This window comes from Dendrobium catenatum, unplaced genomic scaffold, assembly GCF_001605985.2.
Source record: "Dendrobium catenatum unplaced genomic scaffold, ASM160598v2 fragScaff_scaffold_253, whole genome shotgun sequence".
Taxonomy (NCBI): domain Eukaryota; kingdom Viridiplantae; phylum Streptophyta; class Magnoliopsida; order Asparagales; family Orchidaceae; genus Dendrobium; species Dendrobium catenatum.
The window spans coordinates 399,245-419,346 of NW_021318715.1; the positions used below are offsets into that span (position 1 = coordinate 399,245).

The 20,102-nt window shown below is 39.1% G+C and overlaps 1 protein-coding gene across 8 annotated transcripts in view; it reads right to left on the bottom strand.

Moving 5' to 3' along the window:
• Positions 1 to 20,102, bottom strand: part of LOC110099743 (protein arv1 homolog) — a 50,790-nt gene that overhangs the window by 20,890 nt on the left and 9,798 nt on the right. For all 8 annotated transcript variants that reach the window (XR_003700175.1, XR_002303485.2, XR_003700176.1 and 5 more), the window contains exon 3: positions 17,395 to 17,484. Coding sequence is in view for 1 of the 8 variants with exons in the window: in XM_020826994.2 (XP_020682653.1) it covers positions 17,395 to 17,484 (90 nt within the window). In the remaining 7 variants the exon portion in view is untranslated. The remainder of the gene's footprint in view (positions 1 to 17,394; positions 17,485 to 20,102) is intronic.

A 20,102-nucleotide genomic window follows, 5' to 3' on the forward strand; every position in this document is an offset into this window, starting at 1 on the left:
GGTTCGGGACAACCCGACCCGTAACCCGAAATTAACAGGTCTAGTCTCGGGCGCTTCACGTACAGAAGAGACATGGCCGACGGGATCGACTTACTAGAAGGGAGGAGCAACGCCATCGATCTTGGCAGCATGAGGTACTTGAGGTAGACTCTTCACTAGCACGGGCCGTGGAGAAGTTTCAAATCGCTCAGATAAAAATTTCAAACTTTGCCTGGGATAACTGACAAGCTAGAGAGTTTACGGGCTCGTCTCTTCTGACACGTCCTCGTTTTTTTTGTAGTTTGTACTCTTATAACGTCTTAAGTCTCCATGTACTTGTAACTCATTATGATTATTATTATTATTATATATATATATAACATTTTTTCTTCTCTTTTTCTTTACTCTGAGCTGTACTGAACTTTGTGCTGGAGTTGTACACTGAGCTTGAATTTTAGACTTGTGTTGTTGGTATCACTGGGGATTTTAAATATTTATTTGGAGATCTCGGCACGCGGTGCGATGTCGACCCAAATAAATATTTAAAATGTCTCTAACCTTTGAGGGTAGTTGTGAGCAGTGTCGCTTCAGCCACTACTTAGAATCAGTAGCCGTTAGATTTAGCTCAAATTTTGAAAATTTTGGCTACTCCTACCTTATGCTTTGTGCGGCGGACTTGACGAAAGATTTGTAAATTTTTTGATTCAGTTGATAGTACCAAATGTGGGTAGCATTTTAATCCTTAACCACTTGAGGAGACTTTTAATCTAAGTCACTTGAGTTCATCAGATTAGGAGAGCTAGGATTTAGTAGCTTTTTGTCCTCTAGTTGCTGAAACATGATTCCTCTACTACGGCCTTTCTTTTGGCATGTTGAGTAGACAGAACTATCAGTGATCTGGCCATATGGGCGTGTTGGATCCAACCTTTTACTCTCAATCAGACTTCAAACTTGACCTGTGAGAAATGTGCTCCCTGACACTAAATCTACTGAAGTTTGTATATTTGAAGTCATCATTTATGGTTGAATACTTAGAATCTGCTCATATTTGGTAGATGCTCGGGACTCCTCTCTTCCACAGGAATTTTGATTCTCCAGCCAATTAGGAGAGTCTTGTGGACTACGATTATTAGGACTCGTCGAGTCAAATTAACCTTCATTCTTTCTACAGTCCTTACTGATGGGATGACGAAGTGAGGTTCCGATACTACGGCCTTTCTTATGGCGTGTTGAATAGACATAGCTGCCAGCAATCCGGCCATATTTAGGCGTGTTGGATTCGTCCCTTTGCACCCATTCGAACCTTAAGGTTCAGGCTGTTGAAAGACTTCAAGTTTTTCCGGCTCAATTTGTTGGAGTGTATATTCACAAAAATTTTTTTTCTGACTTTTGAAATCTTGGTACACTAGAAGGAGAGGTGTCTCGGACTTCAGAAAAATCGCACACATATGCGTTAATAATTGAAGTTGTCGCATCCTGATTTAAAGGGGTGTTTGTATTTGATGATTTTAAATATTTATTCGAGGATCTAAGCATGCAGTGCGATGTCAACTCGAATAAATATTTAAATGTCCTCTGCCTCGCAGTAAGAATTTCAAGATGAAGTAGATTTATCAGAATTTTAATTATTTATTCGGGGATCTTGGCATGCAACGCGATGCTGACCCCATTAAATATTTAAAATACTCCTTGCCTCACAGGAAGAATTTCAACATGAAGTAGATTTGAATTTTAAAATTTTAAATATTTATTTGGGGATCTCAGCATAAGGCGTGATGTCGACCCGAAAAAATATTTAAAATGTCCCAAGTTTTTTTTTTTTTTTGCAAAATTCACATTTCAGAGTCTTAAATATTTATTCGGGAATCTCGACATGTCGTGCGATGTCGACCCGAATAAATATATAAAAATGATCTTTTTTTTACAAAATTGACATTTTAGATTCTTAAATATTTATTCGGGAATCTCGGCATGCCGCGCGATGTCGACCGGGATAAATATATAAAAATGACCTTTTTTTGCAAAATTGACATTTCATAGTCTTAAATATTTATTCGGGAATCTCGGCATACCGCTGGATGTTGACCCGAATAAACATAAAAATGACCCCTTTTTTTCGAAATGCATTCTTGTATTACAAGAGAATTTCGAAATATATATCATACATATACTTGTATGTACATGCAAAGTACACATTTTACACACATGTTTATCCTTATGCATGATACTTCTTCAAGTATCGGCCGTTAATTGGTGGCATTAGCCTTTGACCATCCAGGTCAATCAATTGATAAGCTCCTCCTAAGTACAACTCAATGACGAATGGGCCTTCCTAATTAGACACGAATTTTCCACCAATTGTTCAATTTGGGATGATTGGCCTTCTCAGCACCAGGACTAATTCTTCTTCCTGAAATGCTCGATGACGTACCATTCAATTAAATGATTTCATCATTCTCGCCCGATAAATCTCTAAATTCTGTTGAGCTTATAGTCTAACTTCATCGAGCGTATCGAGTTCTTCCGTTCTCAATCGAGCATTTTTCTCCTGAGTTATATCGTACTGGATAGCTACACAAAGTGATGGCAGCTCAATCTCCAGTGGCAATACGGCTTCAATCCCAAACACTAGTGAATAGGGAGTGGCTTTAGTCGGTGTCTTGCAAGTAGTATGATACGCCCATAGTGCCTCCATTTTAGTATGCCACTCTCTTTTATTTTTGGTGAGGATATTCTTTAACAGTTTCACCAGTATCTTGGATTGTATATCAATGAATATTGCCAATCAATTTTGTGTTGCTCGACAAACTTGTATATTTTAGTGCTCTTGAATGCTATGCCATTGTCTAAAATAACGTGGCGCGATACACCGAATCTATAGACGATGTTGTTGGTAAAGAAGTTAATCATGTGCTCAGACGTGACTTTTTTGAAGGGAGCCGCTTCTGCCCATTTAGAAAGACAGTCTGTTGCTGCCAAAATAAAGTGATGTCCTGCTAACGATGGTGGATCTATCGGACCAATTATATATGTGCCCCAGCATTCGAACGGCCAGGATGCTATTGTTGGGTGCAGTGGATTTGATAGCTGGTGGATAACATCACCGAGAATCTGATACTCATGGCATCTCTTAACGTGGTCAATACAATATGTCATCATTGTTGGCCAATAGTAACCCATCCTCTTGATTTTAGCAACCATTTTAGAACCTGACTGATGTGCACCACAAAGTCCTTCGTGGACTTCTGTCACTACTTTATCAGCTTTCTTGGTCCCTAGGCACCTTAGCAACATCTGGTCAAAAGCCCATCGATACAACGTGTCATTAACAAATGCATATCGTAGTGCCCTTTTTCGGATTTGTGCGGCCATAGATTTTTTTGTCGGGAGCTTGTTTTCTTTGAAGTAGTCAATGAATAGTTGCCTCCAATCATTTTCGACTTCAATATCTAAACAATGCCACCATGATTCTGAAGCTTGACTAGCTTTATATCTCTTGGCCATATGATATTCTTCCAGATAATTTTCCATAATGATCTAATTGAGGATCAACTGGAAGTATTTCTTGCTGATCTGAATCAGGAACTTCTGCCCTCGGGAATTATAATAGAGCAGGCTCCAGGATTTGACGGTTGTAAACTCCGATGAATATAGGCTTTTACTTATTAGTAGTTGTCATTTCCTTGGCCAATTTGGTCAAACAATCTGCTTTGTCATTTTGCCCTCGAAGAACTCGAGCTATTTCAACATTTGACACTTATTTCAGGAGCTCAAGGGTTCATCGGTGGTAATGGATCAACTCAAGCTTGCCAATCTTGTAAGCCCCCAGGACTTGATTTATCACAAGTTCAGAGTAGCCAAAAATTCATAGATTTTGGATTCTGACATCGATTGCGATCTCCAGTCCCACAATTAAAGCTTCATGCTCGGCTTCATTGTTGGTTCAGGGTTCATTTAGATTGAACAAAAATCTCATTATGCCTCCTTCATGTGCTATAAAAACTAGGCCGATGCAAGATTGGGCCCCAGCAAGATTCGGAGGTCGGTCATGTCTTATCGATGATGCCCCGTCAAAGTACATCTCTCAGAATGGTAATTTTTCTTTTTGCTCAACCTGCATGATTTGTTCATCGGGCAGATCATCATTAAGTGTGGAGTCTTCCGGGATAGGATGCGCAGCGAGAAAATCTGCCAAGGCCTGTCCCTTTAACGCCTTTTGTGGTATGCACGTGATATCGAACTGCAAGGCCAAGGCCTGTCCCTTTAACGCCTTTTGCCCACCTGGCCAGGTGACCTGTTAATGCTGGTCTTGTCATCAAGAACTTCAGCGGATCGATCTTTGATATCAATGTTATTTTATGAGATAGTATGTAGTGGCAGAGTTTCTGAACTGCAAAAATCAACGCTAGACAATGCTTCTCAATTGGGGAATAGCGTATTTCTGCTCCAATCAATCTTCGACTGATATAGTAGAGTGCATTCTCCTTTCCTTCTTCATTATGTTGGGTCAATAATGCTCCGAGGGACTCTTCTAGTGTTGTCGTGTACATTATAAGAGGCTTCCCCGAAATTGGCGCTGCGAGAATAAGAGGATTCAACATATATCTTTTAATACTCTCAAATGCTTCCTGACACTCTTCATCCCACTTGAAACGAACATCCTTCTTTATTAACTTTAAAAATGGATGGCACCTACCCAACAGATTCGATATGAACCGTTGAATGAAAGCCAATTGTCCTTGTAGTGAGCGAAGCTGTCGAAGGTTCTTTGATGGTGGCATATCCGTAATCGCCTTGATCTTGTTGGGATCAATCTCAATTCCTCGATGGCGGATTATATACCCCAGAAATTTGTCAGAAGAAACACAAAAGACGCATTTGAGAGGGTTCGTCTTCAGATCAAACTTTCTGATTCTCTCAAATACAATCCTTAGGTCATTTAAGTGGTCCTTGCGATCAATGCTTTTAACAATCAGGACATTAACATAACACTCGACCTTCTTGTGTATTAACTCATCGAAGATACGTGTCATTGCCCGCTGGTAGGTGGCACCAGTATTTTTCAGGCCAAAGAGCATGACCTTATAGCAGAATATGCCGATTGGTGTTCTAACTGCTGTATGTTTCTCATCTTCAAGTGTCATCTTAATCTGGTTGTAATCCGATGACCCATCCATAAATGAGAATATATTATAATTTGATGTACTGTCCACCAGGAATTCGGACACCGGGAGCGGAAAGTCATCTTTTGGGCATGCCTTATTGAGGTCCCGAAAATCGATACATATACGAATATGACCATTCCTCTTCTTTACCAGGACGATATTGGCAATCCAGTCAGCATATTTTTCTTCTCGGATGAAGCCCGCCTTTATGAGCTTCTTGGTTTTAGCAATCACTTGCTCTTATATCTCCAATCTCATTCTTCTTGGAGCTTGCTTGACAGGCACTGCCTCATACTTGATGGTCAACCTATGAACTGCCACATCAGGGGATAAGCCTGGCATTTCAGCATATGTCTAGGCAAAGCAATCCCTGAATTCACAGAGAAGCTCTTTCATTTCTTCTACTTGATCTCCTGGTAAAAGAGAGCTAATGAAGGTTGGACGAGGGTCTTCCTCAGTCCCTAAATTAATCTCTTTTAGCTCATCCATAGTAGTCGCCTGTCCACCATCTTCAAGCTCTTCAGGTGCAGGCCCGGCTCCTACGAGTTGATCATCATAATCGTCAGCTGCATAAATCTTTTCGGGACCATCATCACCAGATTCAATTTCCCTACATGTAATGGCACGACACGTCTCTCCTTAAGAATGCCTTCTCACGACAAATCTGAGACCTCTTCTGGCGAGAATCCCTTCTTCGCAGTGTATGAGGATTTCTTCGATACCAAAATTTCAAGCAAAGGTGAAGTTGTTGCACGGGGGTACGAATTTTGACTTGTTTTTGTAACATCCTCCATATGTTTCTAGTAATAAATCTGGGCATTCTCGTAGGCACTAACTCCCTACGTTGGGTGGGCCTGTAAAGCAGTCTCGATTCTCTTCTTCTTCGTGCTCTCCAGATTTATAAAATAGGGTTCCCGGTCCACCCCTATTTCTTCGAGGATGCACATAGAATATTACAAGTTCCTCAACATTATGCATATATCGAGAGATGATTTTCTTAAAATGTTGTGGTGGAATACGCGTAACTATACATTCATTATCTGAAATCGAGATATTATTTATCCTCTTTGAAAGTACATATTGGATATTATTCATGTAGATAGACTCATAGTCGTAGTCATCATCTGAATATCTTGCTTTCTTTTTACCCCTAGCTGTTGATTTGCGTATTTCATGAGATTTAACAGGAATGGCGTCATCTTCATCTGTATCACTCTCTATATGAGGCACATATTTTTTTGATTTAAGAGTGATTGTTGCTTTGGGAAGAGACGGCGTTGCATTCTTTCTTCCTGCCTGCTTCTTCTCATATTCTTGTTTGGGTCGCCTTACAGCATTTGGATTTGTTGCCCTAGTCTCGAGAGAACTTAACGGCTTTGATTCTTTGGGGATGAAGTATCTATCATCTTCATAAATTTTCACCTCATGAACTGCAAAGGGTTGATATCACCGGAGATTCTAAACTCCTCTCTATCCCTGATGTACTTCATACATTGATGTAGTGCTAATGGGACAATGTCATAATCGTGCAACCGCGGGCGACCTAGAAGCGACTTAAATGAGGTGTCTGCGTCAATCACATTGAATTTTGCCTCGGTATGGAGTTCCTCAAATATTAGAGGAAGCATAAATGATCCAAGGGTCTTTTGTCCATTCTCATTAAAGTCGTGCACCATTAATTTGTCTTGCCCAAGATGTTATACATCGAGACAAAGTAATCTTAGCGCTTTCAAGCTCATAAGGTTAATAGAGGACCCATGATCAATCAGAATTCGACTGATTATTATCCTGTCACTCTCTGTAGTAACATAAAAGGGTGATTATGGTCTGTCGTTCCAAGCATCATATCATCATCGGCAAAAGTAATGATTGGCTCATTCCAAGCTTACAAAACTTCAATCAAGTTACGCTCAGCAAAATCCGTCTCATATCTTTCAGGATCCTTGAGAGCTTTAATCAGGGTCTATTGAAGATCTTTGGACATCACCAGAGCGTCGTATATGTTAAGTTGTGCTGGAATTTTTCTCAGATAGGATAGAATATTATAATCTATCCCTTTAGTTGAAGCCTCCTTTTTCCTAAAGTCCTTGGGAATAATATCTTCATTGACGACAATCTCATTCCCTTTGTCTTTATCAGGGATCCCTTTCTTTAGCGGAGATGGTATTGTTTTACCACTCCTCAATTTTACTTGGGCAATTTCCTCCTGTTCAGACTCATCTAACGGTGCATTGTTTTCAGAATCGATCAATGCCTCATCTAGAGATTCGTCTATTGATTCAGAATTACTGCCCAAATTCACCTGTTCCATCTGCGAAGTGATATCAGGCTCTGATTCATCATCTTCTGAAAAATACAGATCCTCCTGCACACTAATCTATTAGCGATACCATCATACAGGATTCAGATGGTGCTTTCTTTTCCTCTTTGGACAGAGTCACTGATGTTGTCAAGATAACTCGACAAGTTTTTATGGGGAGTGGAACTTCATCGGCCTCTTTTTCCTACTCAACTTTGAGTTCGGTCATAAAAATCAGCAAGCTTAATAGGGTGTCTCACGGTCTGGTAGTATTCATCCAAACTATCGATAACCTTTTGGGTTGCTGTCTTTTTCTCCTTGGACTTCTTCAACTTGGTCTTTTTTTTTTGGAGGATTTTACCTTCCCAGACCTTGAAGTTCCAGCTTGATTGGAAAGTTGTTTAGAAGTGAATGCTCGCTTTGCAGGCAGCGCTTTAGGATCTATCACCGGCTCAGTGGGAGACTTCCATTTCACACCTGGGACACCCTCAAGCTGTTTCAGCATTTTCAAAATTTTCTTAGAAACTTTAGTCTCCCACTGCTCTTCTTGAATCAGCTTCTTTTCTTTTCTTTTTTCTTCAACCAGGGGTATGAAAAAAGTCGTAACTATTCGGGTTGATTCTTTTTTGGGATTAACCAACACATTATATGATAATGTAAGTTCGCCCTTTCGATATTTCCTTTCGATCCAATACTTGAAGATGTAACAATCTTCAATGGGATGGCCGAGCACTCGGTAATACGGGCAGTAGTTTGGGTTGCCAGTTTCTTTTTATTATTCTGGCCTCTTACACTCTAGCAGTTCTAGACCTGCTTTTAATGCCTGTCGGAATAACTTGGCGACTCTCTCTTTTAAATGAATATTCTTTATTCATCTTATCTTTGAGAGATGAGAATGTTCTATCACCAGTTCATGTTGTTTGCCTCAGGCGTTCTCCATCAACCTGGTAAGTTCGTGGCTTATCATTGCCCTCGAGTATAAGCTTCGGTTGAGGGTTAAGGTTGTAGATTTGTTTATGTTTTTCTTGATACTGCATTGGTTGCTTGTCTTTATCTACATCATAAATCACTTATTTCTCCCTATTCAGTCTAAGAGAGGATGCAGAATAAGTTTCCCCTTTTCTTGTCTCCAAGGTCTTGGGCTTCTTGGGCTTATCATAGTAGCCCTCTGATCTTAACAAGTTTAGCTTTTCAAATTTAGCCACTCTATCCAGCAGATCTTGAAATGTGTTGATTGTAGCCATGCATAAGAAGGGTTGCATCTTGTCATCAATATTGCCCATTAATAATTGCACTGCGTGTTCTTCTTCAAGTTGTTGCTCACATTTCATACTTAGATTACGCCAACGAGTTATGTATTTTGATACCGACTCCTCTTTCTTTCGCTTATCTAAAGCGAGGTCGGTGATTGTAATCTTCTCGGTCGCACTGGCGGATATCTTCTAATTATGCAAAAGTTTTTACATAATCATTTGGCAACTCGGCATACCATTCGAATGCAGTTTTTGTCAAACTGTTAACGAATTGTCGGAAGAGTAGAGCATCATTTCCCCCTGTATTCCCGCAGGTGGCCTTGAACTGTGCCAGATGCTGTCGGGGATTGTTAGTGCCATTGAAGGTATGAAATTTTGGGACCGAATACCCTTTTGTGTACGACACTTAATCGTATTCAGCAGGGTACGGGCGACCTTTGCCAACTAATTTTTCTGCTTGATCAATGGCTATGATAGCCTTGATCTTCTTCGTAATTATCCTTTCGAGTTGTGCATCCGTTACAGGCTCGGAGGTGCTGGCAATGTTTTGAGTAGGCTAGCGAGTTATACTCTGAGCCTCATGAACGTGCTCAGGAGTGCCCTGTACTCCTGAGACTTGAGGTATTCGGTGATTCGGAGGATCAGTTGGAGGATTAGGCATGGTGCCACCGACAGCAGTTCTCTGCATTATTGCGGTCATTTGGGTCATCATCTTTTCATTTAGTTGAGAGATCTCCCTATCTTTGGCCCTCATCTGTCATCTCATCTGTCTTCTCATGTCAGGGAGTGTGGTGTCTTGGTCATCAAAGAGATTCTCCTCAACATCTTCTATTTCTTATTCTCTTGGAGAGCGATCACCTCTGCCAGCGATGGAACCAGTCTCGCGTTGGTGTACTTGCCTGGTTTGTAGTTGCCAATCTCCATCGTCTTCGCCATCATCATGGTAGACATCCTCGATAGCACGTATATGTCTTACCATATAGACGACTTCGAGGTTCATGATATCTTCCATTTCTTTCTCCAGGTTTTCTTCCATAAATTCATCAATATTTTCTTCAAAATTTTCTTCTATATTTTTCTCTATATTTTCTTCCCCTTTGACATATTACTCCCTTTCTTTTATGTCTTCTTTTTTTCATTTTCTCCTTCCAGTACTCGGATCTCTAAGCGGCGACGCCACTAAATCTTCGGTTCTTGATTAGGCAAGGTGATTTATTCGACCAGTGGGCTACGATCGAAGTTAGTCTCTTCTTTTGGAGAGGTTGGCGAATGACGGGATCCCCTGGAGGATTCTCCAAGGTGTCGACCATCGAGAGGGACGTCATTGTGGGTCTTCTTTGGGACCCATCTTTGTCGTTGTTCGTAGATGGGGGCGGATCTCCGGGAAGCCATACCGGATGTCACGCCCAGATTTATTTCTCTTCTTCTTTCTTCTTCTCTATGAGGCTTTGGCCTCCATCTTTCTTTTCCCTTCCGCCCGGACCATTCGGCGGCAAATCCCTGAACCCGAGGTTCAGGTGTCATGCCCCGATGTTCACCGCGCGGAGCTTGTCGTCAATATCTTCTTTGTTCAGCTATCACAACAGACGATAGCCTTTCCCTCGGAGGGGTTCTCCTGGCCTCAATAACAAGTGGCCTTTGAAATTTCTTCTTCATCAGTCCCCTCTCCTAGACTGTCTTCAGTACTCGATGTACTCGGGCTGACAATCGTTCAGGTTCCTTAGTCTTTTGAGGGGTTGGTGTTTCTGGTCGATGCTCCCATAATGACTTTTTGAGTTCACCAGAAGGATTATTTCTTTTCAACCACTTAAAGTTGGTAAACCTGTTCTGGGTGGGGACATTGGCCTCAAGTTCTTGGGCTGGTAGGTTTGATGGGTACACAGGCACCAGTTGTTGATGAGCTCAGAGCTCGGCATTCAGCTTTCTCCTCTGCCTTCTTGTTAGTTTCCCTCTAGATGAGGAAGCTTCAGCATTATTCTTCTCGGGTGCTTGTAACCTGACTGGCAGAGATGCGGTGTTTGCAGTCACCACAAAAATCCTTCCTCCGGCTACAACCCTCTTGATGGCCGATGTTTCTGGCTGTGACAGTCGTTCAAACACAGAAATCCTTTTATGAGGATTTACAACAGCAGGTTGTTGTGCCTATAGATGCGCGCGACCGGTAAGAGCTTCAGTGGTATTAAGTCTTCTGGCAGGCATTCACGGCATTCGCAGGAATGGCGACACTCCTTGCAGCAATTTTCGGGAAGTCAACGCTACCAAATTGGATGGTAACTCCAGTATTTTCAGTGTTGATCAGAGCGTTTGCCAACTGAATGCTGGCTCACCACCTAGTTGAACAGTGAAAGGAGTGTTCTGTAGATCCACCTAAATAAATGAAAGGCAAAGATTAGTAATCAGAATCTGATACCTCACCCCACACTTTCAAAATGCAGACTTACACAAAACAAAAGATAAAAGTATATAACTATTAGCAAGCAATAAAACAATAATATAAATTTAAGTCTGCTAAATATGCTATTCTAACGAATGTATGAATGATCATATAGAAAATGATTTTAAAATTTTGGTCCGCTAATGATCATTTTAAAAGATTCAAAATTTTAAACACGGATTGATATGGCTGCTACTGTAGCACTGATATGACTAGCCAAATATGAAAAAAGAAACCATTCCCTAGCGTAGTCGCCAGAAATCTGTGGGCTACGAAAATTCGGCCCCGGCCTCTGCCCGCTCTGTTGCTTTGCTTTTCTTCGGCGAGGGAGTTTTAACGGATTTAAGTTCCGGGGTAAATTTTGGAAGGCAGATGAGTTTGTAGATAAGACACTACCCAGATATTTCGCCCTCATTTTGTGAGGACTTTATGATCTGAGTTCTGGTTTCCTATAGGCACAAGCCCCTATAGTTAATTACCCCTCCCGATAACGAGAGAGAACTTTCGATTAAGGTTAGTCGTCAAGTGAATACATTATATCCGTAGATACATGGTATCCGGCATAAAGTAGCAGCATGGGCATAGGGATTTGAAAAGTTTGGATTTGGGAATTTTATAATTATACCATGTCTACTCTTTTAACCTGCCTAGGAGGATCGGGTTCAAATTTAATAACCCACGCAGCATCCCTGAATGTCACATGTGTACCAATAACACGCTCGTAGGAGCTCATGCGGGTGTATTATACATTTACCCCTTTTTTGTATCTATGTGTATACAAATTACAGTGCACGTGCAGGGGTATTTTGCAATATTTATAGACGCCTTCTGTTCGCTTGCATAGATGTTGCGAATCTGGTGGCGTGACGTTGTAGATTGTAAACGCCTTCTGTCTGCTTGTATAAGTGTTGCAGATCCGGTGGCGTAACAGCTTCTAAATTGAGTGCTCGCTGCTTTGTATAGGTAGACTGTCATGCATTACTTATCTGATTTATGCAGGTAGAATGTAGTGCACTAATTAATCTCCTGCTTTGGATCGTAGGCATTTACATTTGGCTTACTCATGTTGCATGTTGCTTGTGGGTGGTACATTTGATGTATAGGAGTCTTCTGCAATAGCTCGTAGGAGTCCTATGCTTGTCATAGTGCTTCGATGTTTGCCCATAGATGATATGTAGTGTATATGGCAATTCTCCTATCACGACTTGTAAGAGCTTGCATCTGATGAAACTCTTCTGCATTTGTCTATGAATGGCAGAACATTTTTTTTTTAACAACAACTCATATGAGCTTACATTTGTTTTTGCCATATATCATCACCTTTAAGCCTATAGATGACTAGTATATTTGTTGACCATCACATGCTCCTTAGTTGTAAGGATATCGTGACATCCATTGCCTATTGCTAATTAGCATCGTATCAAATTACAAGTCCTCATTATTGTTTAAGTCATGAGGTTCAAATTATAGCATATCTTTTTGTATTTTTCATTTAGGTTCAAATTGAATTAAAGCTCTTTATTTCATTTTCAAATTCATAAGTCCCTTCACTTGGTTCAAACCAAGTTCAAATGCATGTCCACAAGTCCTCTGTTTGAGTTCAAGTATCAAACTCAAGTTCACTTGAGTTCAAGCTTATTTGTATTCAAGTTTAAATTCAAATTAAGTGCATTTAATGTTCCTTCAATTTGCAAGTCCAAGTTCAAATAATGTCCTTTATAGTTCAAGTCCTTGCCTTATTTCAGATAAAATTTCGACAACCTCCCGATGTCTCACCCGTTTAGGGGAAAAACCAAGAGGCAGCCTACCCGTCACGTCAATAAAGACGTGCACGGTTGGTGTTTGTGAGACACCGCGACAGTGATTTTTTTTGTTTGTCATCCACCACGTCAATAAAGACGTGCATGAGTTTTTTTAAATCATTTATTTTGGAAAAAACTTTTTTTTGCCCCGCCGTGCTAAGAAAAGTACGCACACGAATTGCCCGCTTCATTGTAAGCACCGCACCAAGTTCCCTCCCACCACGCTAACAAAAGCGTGCATGGGTGGTCCCTTAGCGCGCTACGAACATCGAATGACTTTTTAGGGGGATTATCCACCTCGCCATAAGTACCGCAATGAACTCCCTCCCACCGTGCTAATAAAAGAGCACATGGGTGGTTATTCACCACGCTACGAGTGTCGAAACAAATTTTCCTAAATTTGTAAAATTATTTTCTTCTTTTTTCTTTTTTTTAACCTTCTTTTTTCTTTTTTCTTTTTTTTTAATCTTCCTCACTTTTTCTTTTCTTTTTTTTATTTTATTTTATTTACGTATGCATCATACATATAAATGTATTTGAAATATATATATAGGTAATGCATGCAAGCATTTATGCATATATACACTTATATTTACAATATAAATAAATGTTAGCATTAAATCACATTAATTAGTGTGAATGAACAAAAGTAAATAGTGGTTGAATACTTAAAAAGAAAAGGTTTTCATATATTAATTTGCTGTCAAAAAATCTGACTGGAGTTGGTTTGGGCTCGCTTATAGGTGGCGAGTGAAGAGAAATGGGAAATTTAAATGGGACTGAACTCTCTCCCCTTTTTTAATATAAACATACATGTACATGTACAAAAACTCATAACAATAGTTATGATGCTACCTCTACCAGCCTTGCTTAATGATACCATTCACAAAGATTTTGGAACCATGACCATTCATGCGGAAGAAAATTTGCTACTATAACCCCTTTTTTATGACAATAATAGCAATGATACTATTGACACTAGCAACCAAAGCTCATAATTAATTATAATAATGTCAGGGAAGAGATATTTAAATTTTCTTTTATGTAAAAAAAAGTAATAATAATAAAAAGTGAAACAGAAAACCTTAAATAAACACCACCTCTTCTCTGTTGAAAAGCTGTTGGTGGAGAATGATGTGGAAGGGGTTGTTGTTGGATTGTAGTGGAATGAAGGGCAAAGGTTCATGTGAAGGGTAGTAGCAGCTTTTATGAGAATGATATTATCAAAACATAGAAGCACGAGATGGAGTCCGGTACAGGTGAACTTTTTCATGCGAAAGAAAGCGGTTCAAGTGGAGTTGAAAGCTGCAGGAAGGAGTTTATATAAGCTTGGGATGCTATTCGTTACGACAAATCAGCTTGCAGTCGTACGATCGAGTTCAACCCACTGTCATGAGGTTGAGAGGCGGACGAAGCTATTTTTTTGTCGTCGGAGACGTTTGGACGTGGAGGTGTCGGACTGAGGCTGATGTTGGTTTTAGAGAGCAGGAGCTAGTTCGGCTGTTGCTTGAAATGGGCGGAGTAAATGTGAAGCAATTTGTGGAACTGGATTCGTGGGAGGTCTGGAAGGATTTGTGAACTGAAAGTTTTGGAACGGGTGCTGTAGTGGAGTTTGAAAACCAGTTGGAGAAGAAAAGTTGGGAGCGTATCTACAGAATAAAAAAAAAACAGACCTTTCTTCAAGGGAAGAATTGAATCTTAAACACACCCATTTCTCATTTTAGCATCTGCTCAAAGTCAGTTGTGTTAAGGTCGAAGTGTCGAAGAAAAGTCAAATATTGCTCTGTTCAGTTTCGCTTTAACGGCAATTCGACGCTCTCGAGATCAACCGTGACAGAGCTACAGAAGAACAACACGAGGTAACTGCATTTAATTAGAATTCGACCTTTCCTTATTTTGATGCTGGTTCCTTATTTAAATTTTATAAGATAATGGTCATTCTAATGATATATCAATTTGACATTAATTTAAGATGACATAACCGTGCCAAAAAAAAAAAAATTGACTTGTAATTGTTATCTTGTTTTGCATGTTAATTGTTCCATTTTGCGTGTTAATTGCTCCGTTTTGCGTGTCGATTTTGCTGAACATCAAAATGGGATAAATTGATAGTGAATTTAGGGTATTACCGATGTTCCGGTCGCAACGACGCAGTCCGTTTTGAGATCGGACGACGCCGATGCCTAATTCCTTCGTAACGCATATCTTCACATAATATTCGAATTGCCTTTGAACTTTGCGACGCCACCTCAAACGATCTAATTTGATCAAATAAAATGTAAACTCTTAATGTCGACGATGTTCCGGACGCAACGGCGCCATCCGTTTTGCAATCGGACATCATTTCGTCACCAACAAGGCTAATTTTCCTCATAACGCGTGCCTTTGCATCATATTTGGATCGCTTTTTAAATTTGCGACACCACATCAAACGATCCAATTTGATCAAATAAAATTTAGAATCTTAATGTCGACGACGTTCCGGACGTAATGGCGCCTTCCGTTTGTTGATCGAACATCATTTGGTCAGCCTCACGCCTTAATTTCAGGTGTCGGCTGTCGAGCACATTCTTAGTGAAATTGAGGTCTTCTCAAATTAGTAAAATTCCAACATATGGTTAAATTTGTGATTCTCCTCTTGGCATACATTTTGGCAAGACAAGTCTCCTCGGCATCTTCACATTCCCAAAGTTGTAGGTTCTCAATTGGCAAAGCTCATTCATATTATTCAACTCCCAAATTTTGTATCCACCTATATCTCGTAGTGATCCCAATTAGGACATTGATTAAAAGAGGGAAGAGAAAGCAAATGCCTGAACTTTCCAATCCTCCATAATATACCAAGCTCGATTCGTGTAGCAAATCATATCTTGAAGTATGAAAGACCCCTTCTTTTTACTACCGACTCGTCAAAGAAAGAATTTTTTTATCAAAACATCAAAATAACTCCTGATATCTTTTATAGTCTTTCTTTGAAAACCAAAAAGCTGGATGAGATCCAATGCAATCAACATTCGGGTTGAGTCATCTTTATCAAGTTTATGCTCTTTGGGGTGGTTGTAGGGGTCAACAAATGAATTTTCGGAGCCCACAATCATCAAGCTGATGAAACACTAACTAAACCAGGTAAAAAGTTAGACATGGTGAAGGAGCAAAAAATACATAAGATAATATCAAAGATTAGTTTAAAAAACTAATTTATCTATCTCACATCCATCTATACATTGCTTTTGCAGTAAGTCAATTCATTCATAGACCCAAAGAGTCTCACCTTCAACTTGCTTACCCAAAGAGTCTCACCTTCAACTTGCTTATAAAGTTCTCAAATATCTCAATCAAGTACCAAAATAGAAATTCTCTACCAATAGCATGATACCCAACAAATCGAAGTTTATACTGATGAAAACTATGGATGATAACCAGTGGATAGAAGAATCATTTCAAGATATTGTACACTCTTGAGAGGAAACCTCATAACATAGAGAAGCAAGAAACAACTGGTTGTTTCAAGATCTAATATTGAATCCAAATTTAGAGCAATAGCCCAAGAAATCTGCAAACTTCTGTGAATCAAAATCATTTTGGAAGATTTAAAACAAATGGGAAGTGCCAATGAAAATTTATTAGGACAACAAATCTACCATTAACAATGCTCATAACAATATGATTATACCAAGTATGTAGAGGTAAACATTTCATAAAAGAGAAACTGGAGAGTGCATTAATTTACATTTCATATATACCAACAAGAAATCAACTTGTCAATATATTAATCAAAGAATTCTACAACTCTACATTTAAGAATATTGTAAGCAAATTTGGAATCGTAAATTTTTGCCATCTAATTTATGAGGGAGTGTTGAAGACTGTGGGGTCCCACACCATGGGACCCACTACTGCATCTTCCTACATCCACACAATCCAATTTTCAGCCTAGGTAGAGGAGTCGTTTAGCCATTAGATCTTCTCCCTCTAACCTTGGATTATAATCCGTGTGCCCCTCCCTTGACCTCGCCATCAACACCCTTCTTTCAATTTTATTTATTTATTTTGTGTCAATTATCTTTACTTTTTTTTCATATGTAATATCCTTGGAGAAGCCTAAAAATACCTCTAATTTATGTACAGAAAGTAATCAATAAAATTCAAAATAATATTTAATATTTCTACTTTCCTTAGGCTACATTAAATAATGATGGTGTTGAATAATAATTGAATCTACGTTGATGAAATTTTTTTGAAATTTACCCTCGATGTTATGCTGAATAGCATTGTAGGATTAAGTCTACAATGCTATTCAGCATAAAAATAAAAAATAGATAGACGCAAATCCAATCACACGTAAGAAATAAGAAGTGAACCTGGTGCAATACACAAAAGGTGGAGGACTACTCTTTCCATGATTCATTTCAATGATCAGAAGACATTTGTATTAAATTTTTTGTCAATGTGTTTACAATACCTTTATGTCAATCTTCTCCAAATTCAGCACATTGTACAGCAGATGCCGGAATGCCTTAGGCTTGTGCAATATCAGATCAATAAAAATAATCTAGATAATATAGAAATGAATTCAATTAATAAAGAATACTGTAAAGACCATAGTTCTACTTCATTATTGTGAACGAAGAAAGGAATACAAAGTAACTAGTGTAAAAAGATAAAGAAGCTGAAATGAAGACTATGAAACAAAAGCTAGCTGCTACGAAATAAAAGATATATGCATGCTACAGTACAGGGTGTTGACAACATAGCCCCCCCCCCCAACCCAAAAAAAAAACGAAATAATTCATTCGTGGAGCCGCATGCTCCAATGAATACCCTTTTTTTCCAATAAAGAAGACTTTGTTTTTGGGATTTGGTCATACTTGCAACAAACGTTACTTACCATACACATGATAAAGTTAATCATAAAATATAGCAAAAATCACAAAGATAAATTGTTATTAATTATTTTCGTGGATGAGCGGCTTCACTATTAGAGACAGAATGTGCATTGAGTATATATGTAAAAAAGTTGGAGTAGCTCTAGTAGTAGATAAGATTAGAGAGAGTCACCTTAGATGGTTTGGTTACACATAAAATGTCGGCCTTCTGATGATCCAGTTAGGAGAATAGATGTATTATATTTGGCCTACGTTAAGAAAAGTAGAGGTAGACCTAAAAAGAGTTGGTAAGAAAGTATTAAAAACAACCTCTGTTCATTATATTTAAATAAGAATTTTACTCTTAAGACGCAATTGAGAAAAAAAGATTAATGTAGCCGACCACGTATAGTGGGATAAAGGCTTGATTTTATTGTTGTTGTTGGAGTGAAGATTGATAGAAAGTCTTAATCAAAGTGTTAACTCAGTGATAATATATTCATCATGTTAAATAGCCATAATACATCCTATTTTAATACAAATAGGAAGAGATGCTCACGATCAGAACTTCATCCGCTTACTGGCGGTAAGCATCAAACTTATCAGGTTCAAAAACCCTATATTAGAACATTTAGGTTAAACTAATTAATTTAAACCTAGCCCGTAGGCTACTTGAAATGCTCATTCATCCCATCAACCTAAGTATATCCTAATATTTCAGCTGAATGGTGTTATATTGATCTCTAAATGAACAAGAACAACAGGTAATACATCTTTGTGGATCACAGGCATTTCTGACATCTACAATTCAATGAGCAATTTTTTACCATCTCCTCATACCCCACGTAGTGGGATAAAGACTTCTTGTTCTTGTTGCTGCTGATGATGCATGCTAATATATTGCTTAGCTAATTTGTTTTATATGTTTTCGAACAAGTGCTATATTTGACAAAATGACATAAGTAAAAGAAGGCGGGCAACAAGATCTTAAAAGGAAGAGTGCATTGTTAAAAGAGATAACAATTGTCTCTTTCGAGTGATGTGCCCATTATACAACGGTGGACAGGCAATTACAAAATCAGACAAGTAAAAGAAGGCAGACAATAAGCTGTCAAAAGGATGATATGTCATTGCTCTTAAAGACAGCTATTTTTCCTCACCAGTAATGTACCTATTATGCACGTGTGTGCTCCGAAAAGTCACACATAGCTCTACTTAGGGCTGCAAACGAACCGAGCCAAGCCGAGCTTCAGCCGGCTCAAGTTCAAGCCCGTTTGCCAAAACTATGCTCAAGTTCTGTTCAAAACTCGTTGAGCTTCTTGGACGTTGTTCGAACTCGATCTCGTTTATAACACAGGTGTTCGAGTTCAGCTCGTGTTCGGATTGAGCTCGTTTAGATTCACGCTTATCGAGCGGCTCGGCTCCTCCGCACACAAGCACAAAATGATTTTTTTTTTAAATCAAATCCAACAGCTTGTTAACGAACGACAAAGCAACAGCCGATCCCGCCAGCCCGTTGTCCAGCAGCTGCTCTACACATGCCTTTATTTTTATATAACAATAAATTTTTACACCAGGAAATGTGGGACTAAACTCCACAACTTTTTTTTTTGGGTTGAGTGTGCATAATGAGCTTCTTTATCGAGCTTTTTAATGAACATGTTCACAAGCTCTAAATGATATTATTCGTGAACATAAACGAGCCGAACACGAGGTTGTTCAAGCTTGTTTATTTACCTATCGAGTATCTATCAAAGGTGTTCAAACTTATTTGTTTACCTTATTAAACGAACATAAACAAGCTTTTATCGAGCCGAGCCACGAGTAGCTTGTCGAACGCTCGGTTCATTTGCAACCCTAGCGCCTCTACAGAGAGTTTTGCATTCAGGACAAAATATTCATAAGTCATATTAGATTTGCAGATAAGCAACACGCAATGACTTCGCTCTTATTTCGCGGTGACTTTAAGATTTGACTCCAGCTTTCCCATAGGCGCAAGCCCCTATGATTAATTATCCCTCTCAATGATAAGAGAGAACATTCGATTAAAGCTAGTCATTAGTTAGATGATAAATGCTTAATATATTATAGCAATTGTTTTGATTTTAAGATTAAAGAAAACTTACTGTCGTCAGCTTAAAGTAAATGATGGGGAAAATGATGATGAACACAATTAAAATCTTATGATTCCATTGTCTAAGATCATCATAGATCTTAGTCAACTTAGTCAAAGGAGTAAGCCAACTCAACTTGATCAAATGTTTGTTTTAAGCAGTTATAAGTTGTGTCTTCAAAGGGAACTTTA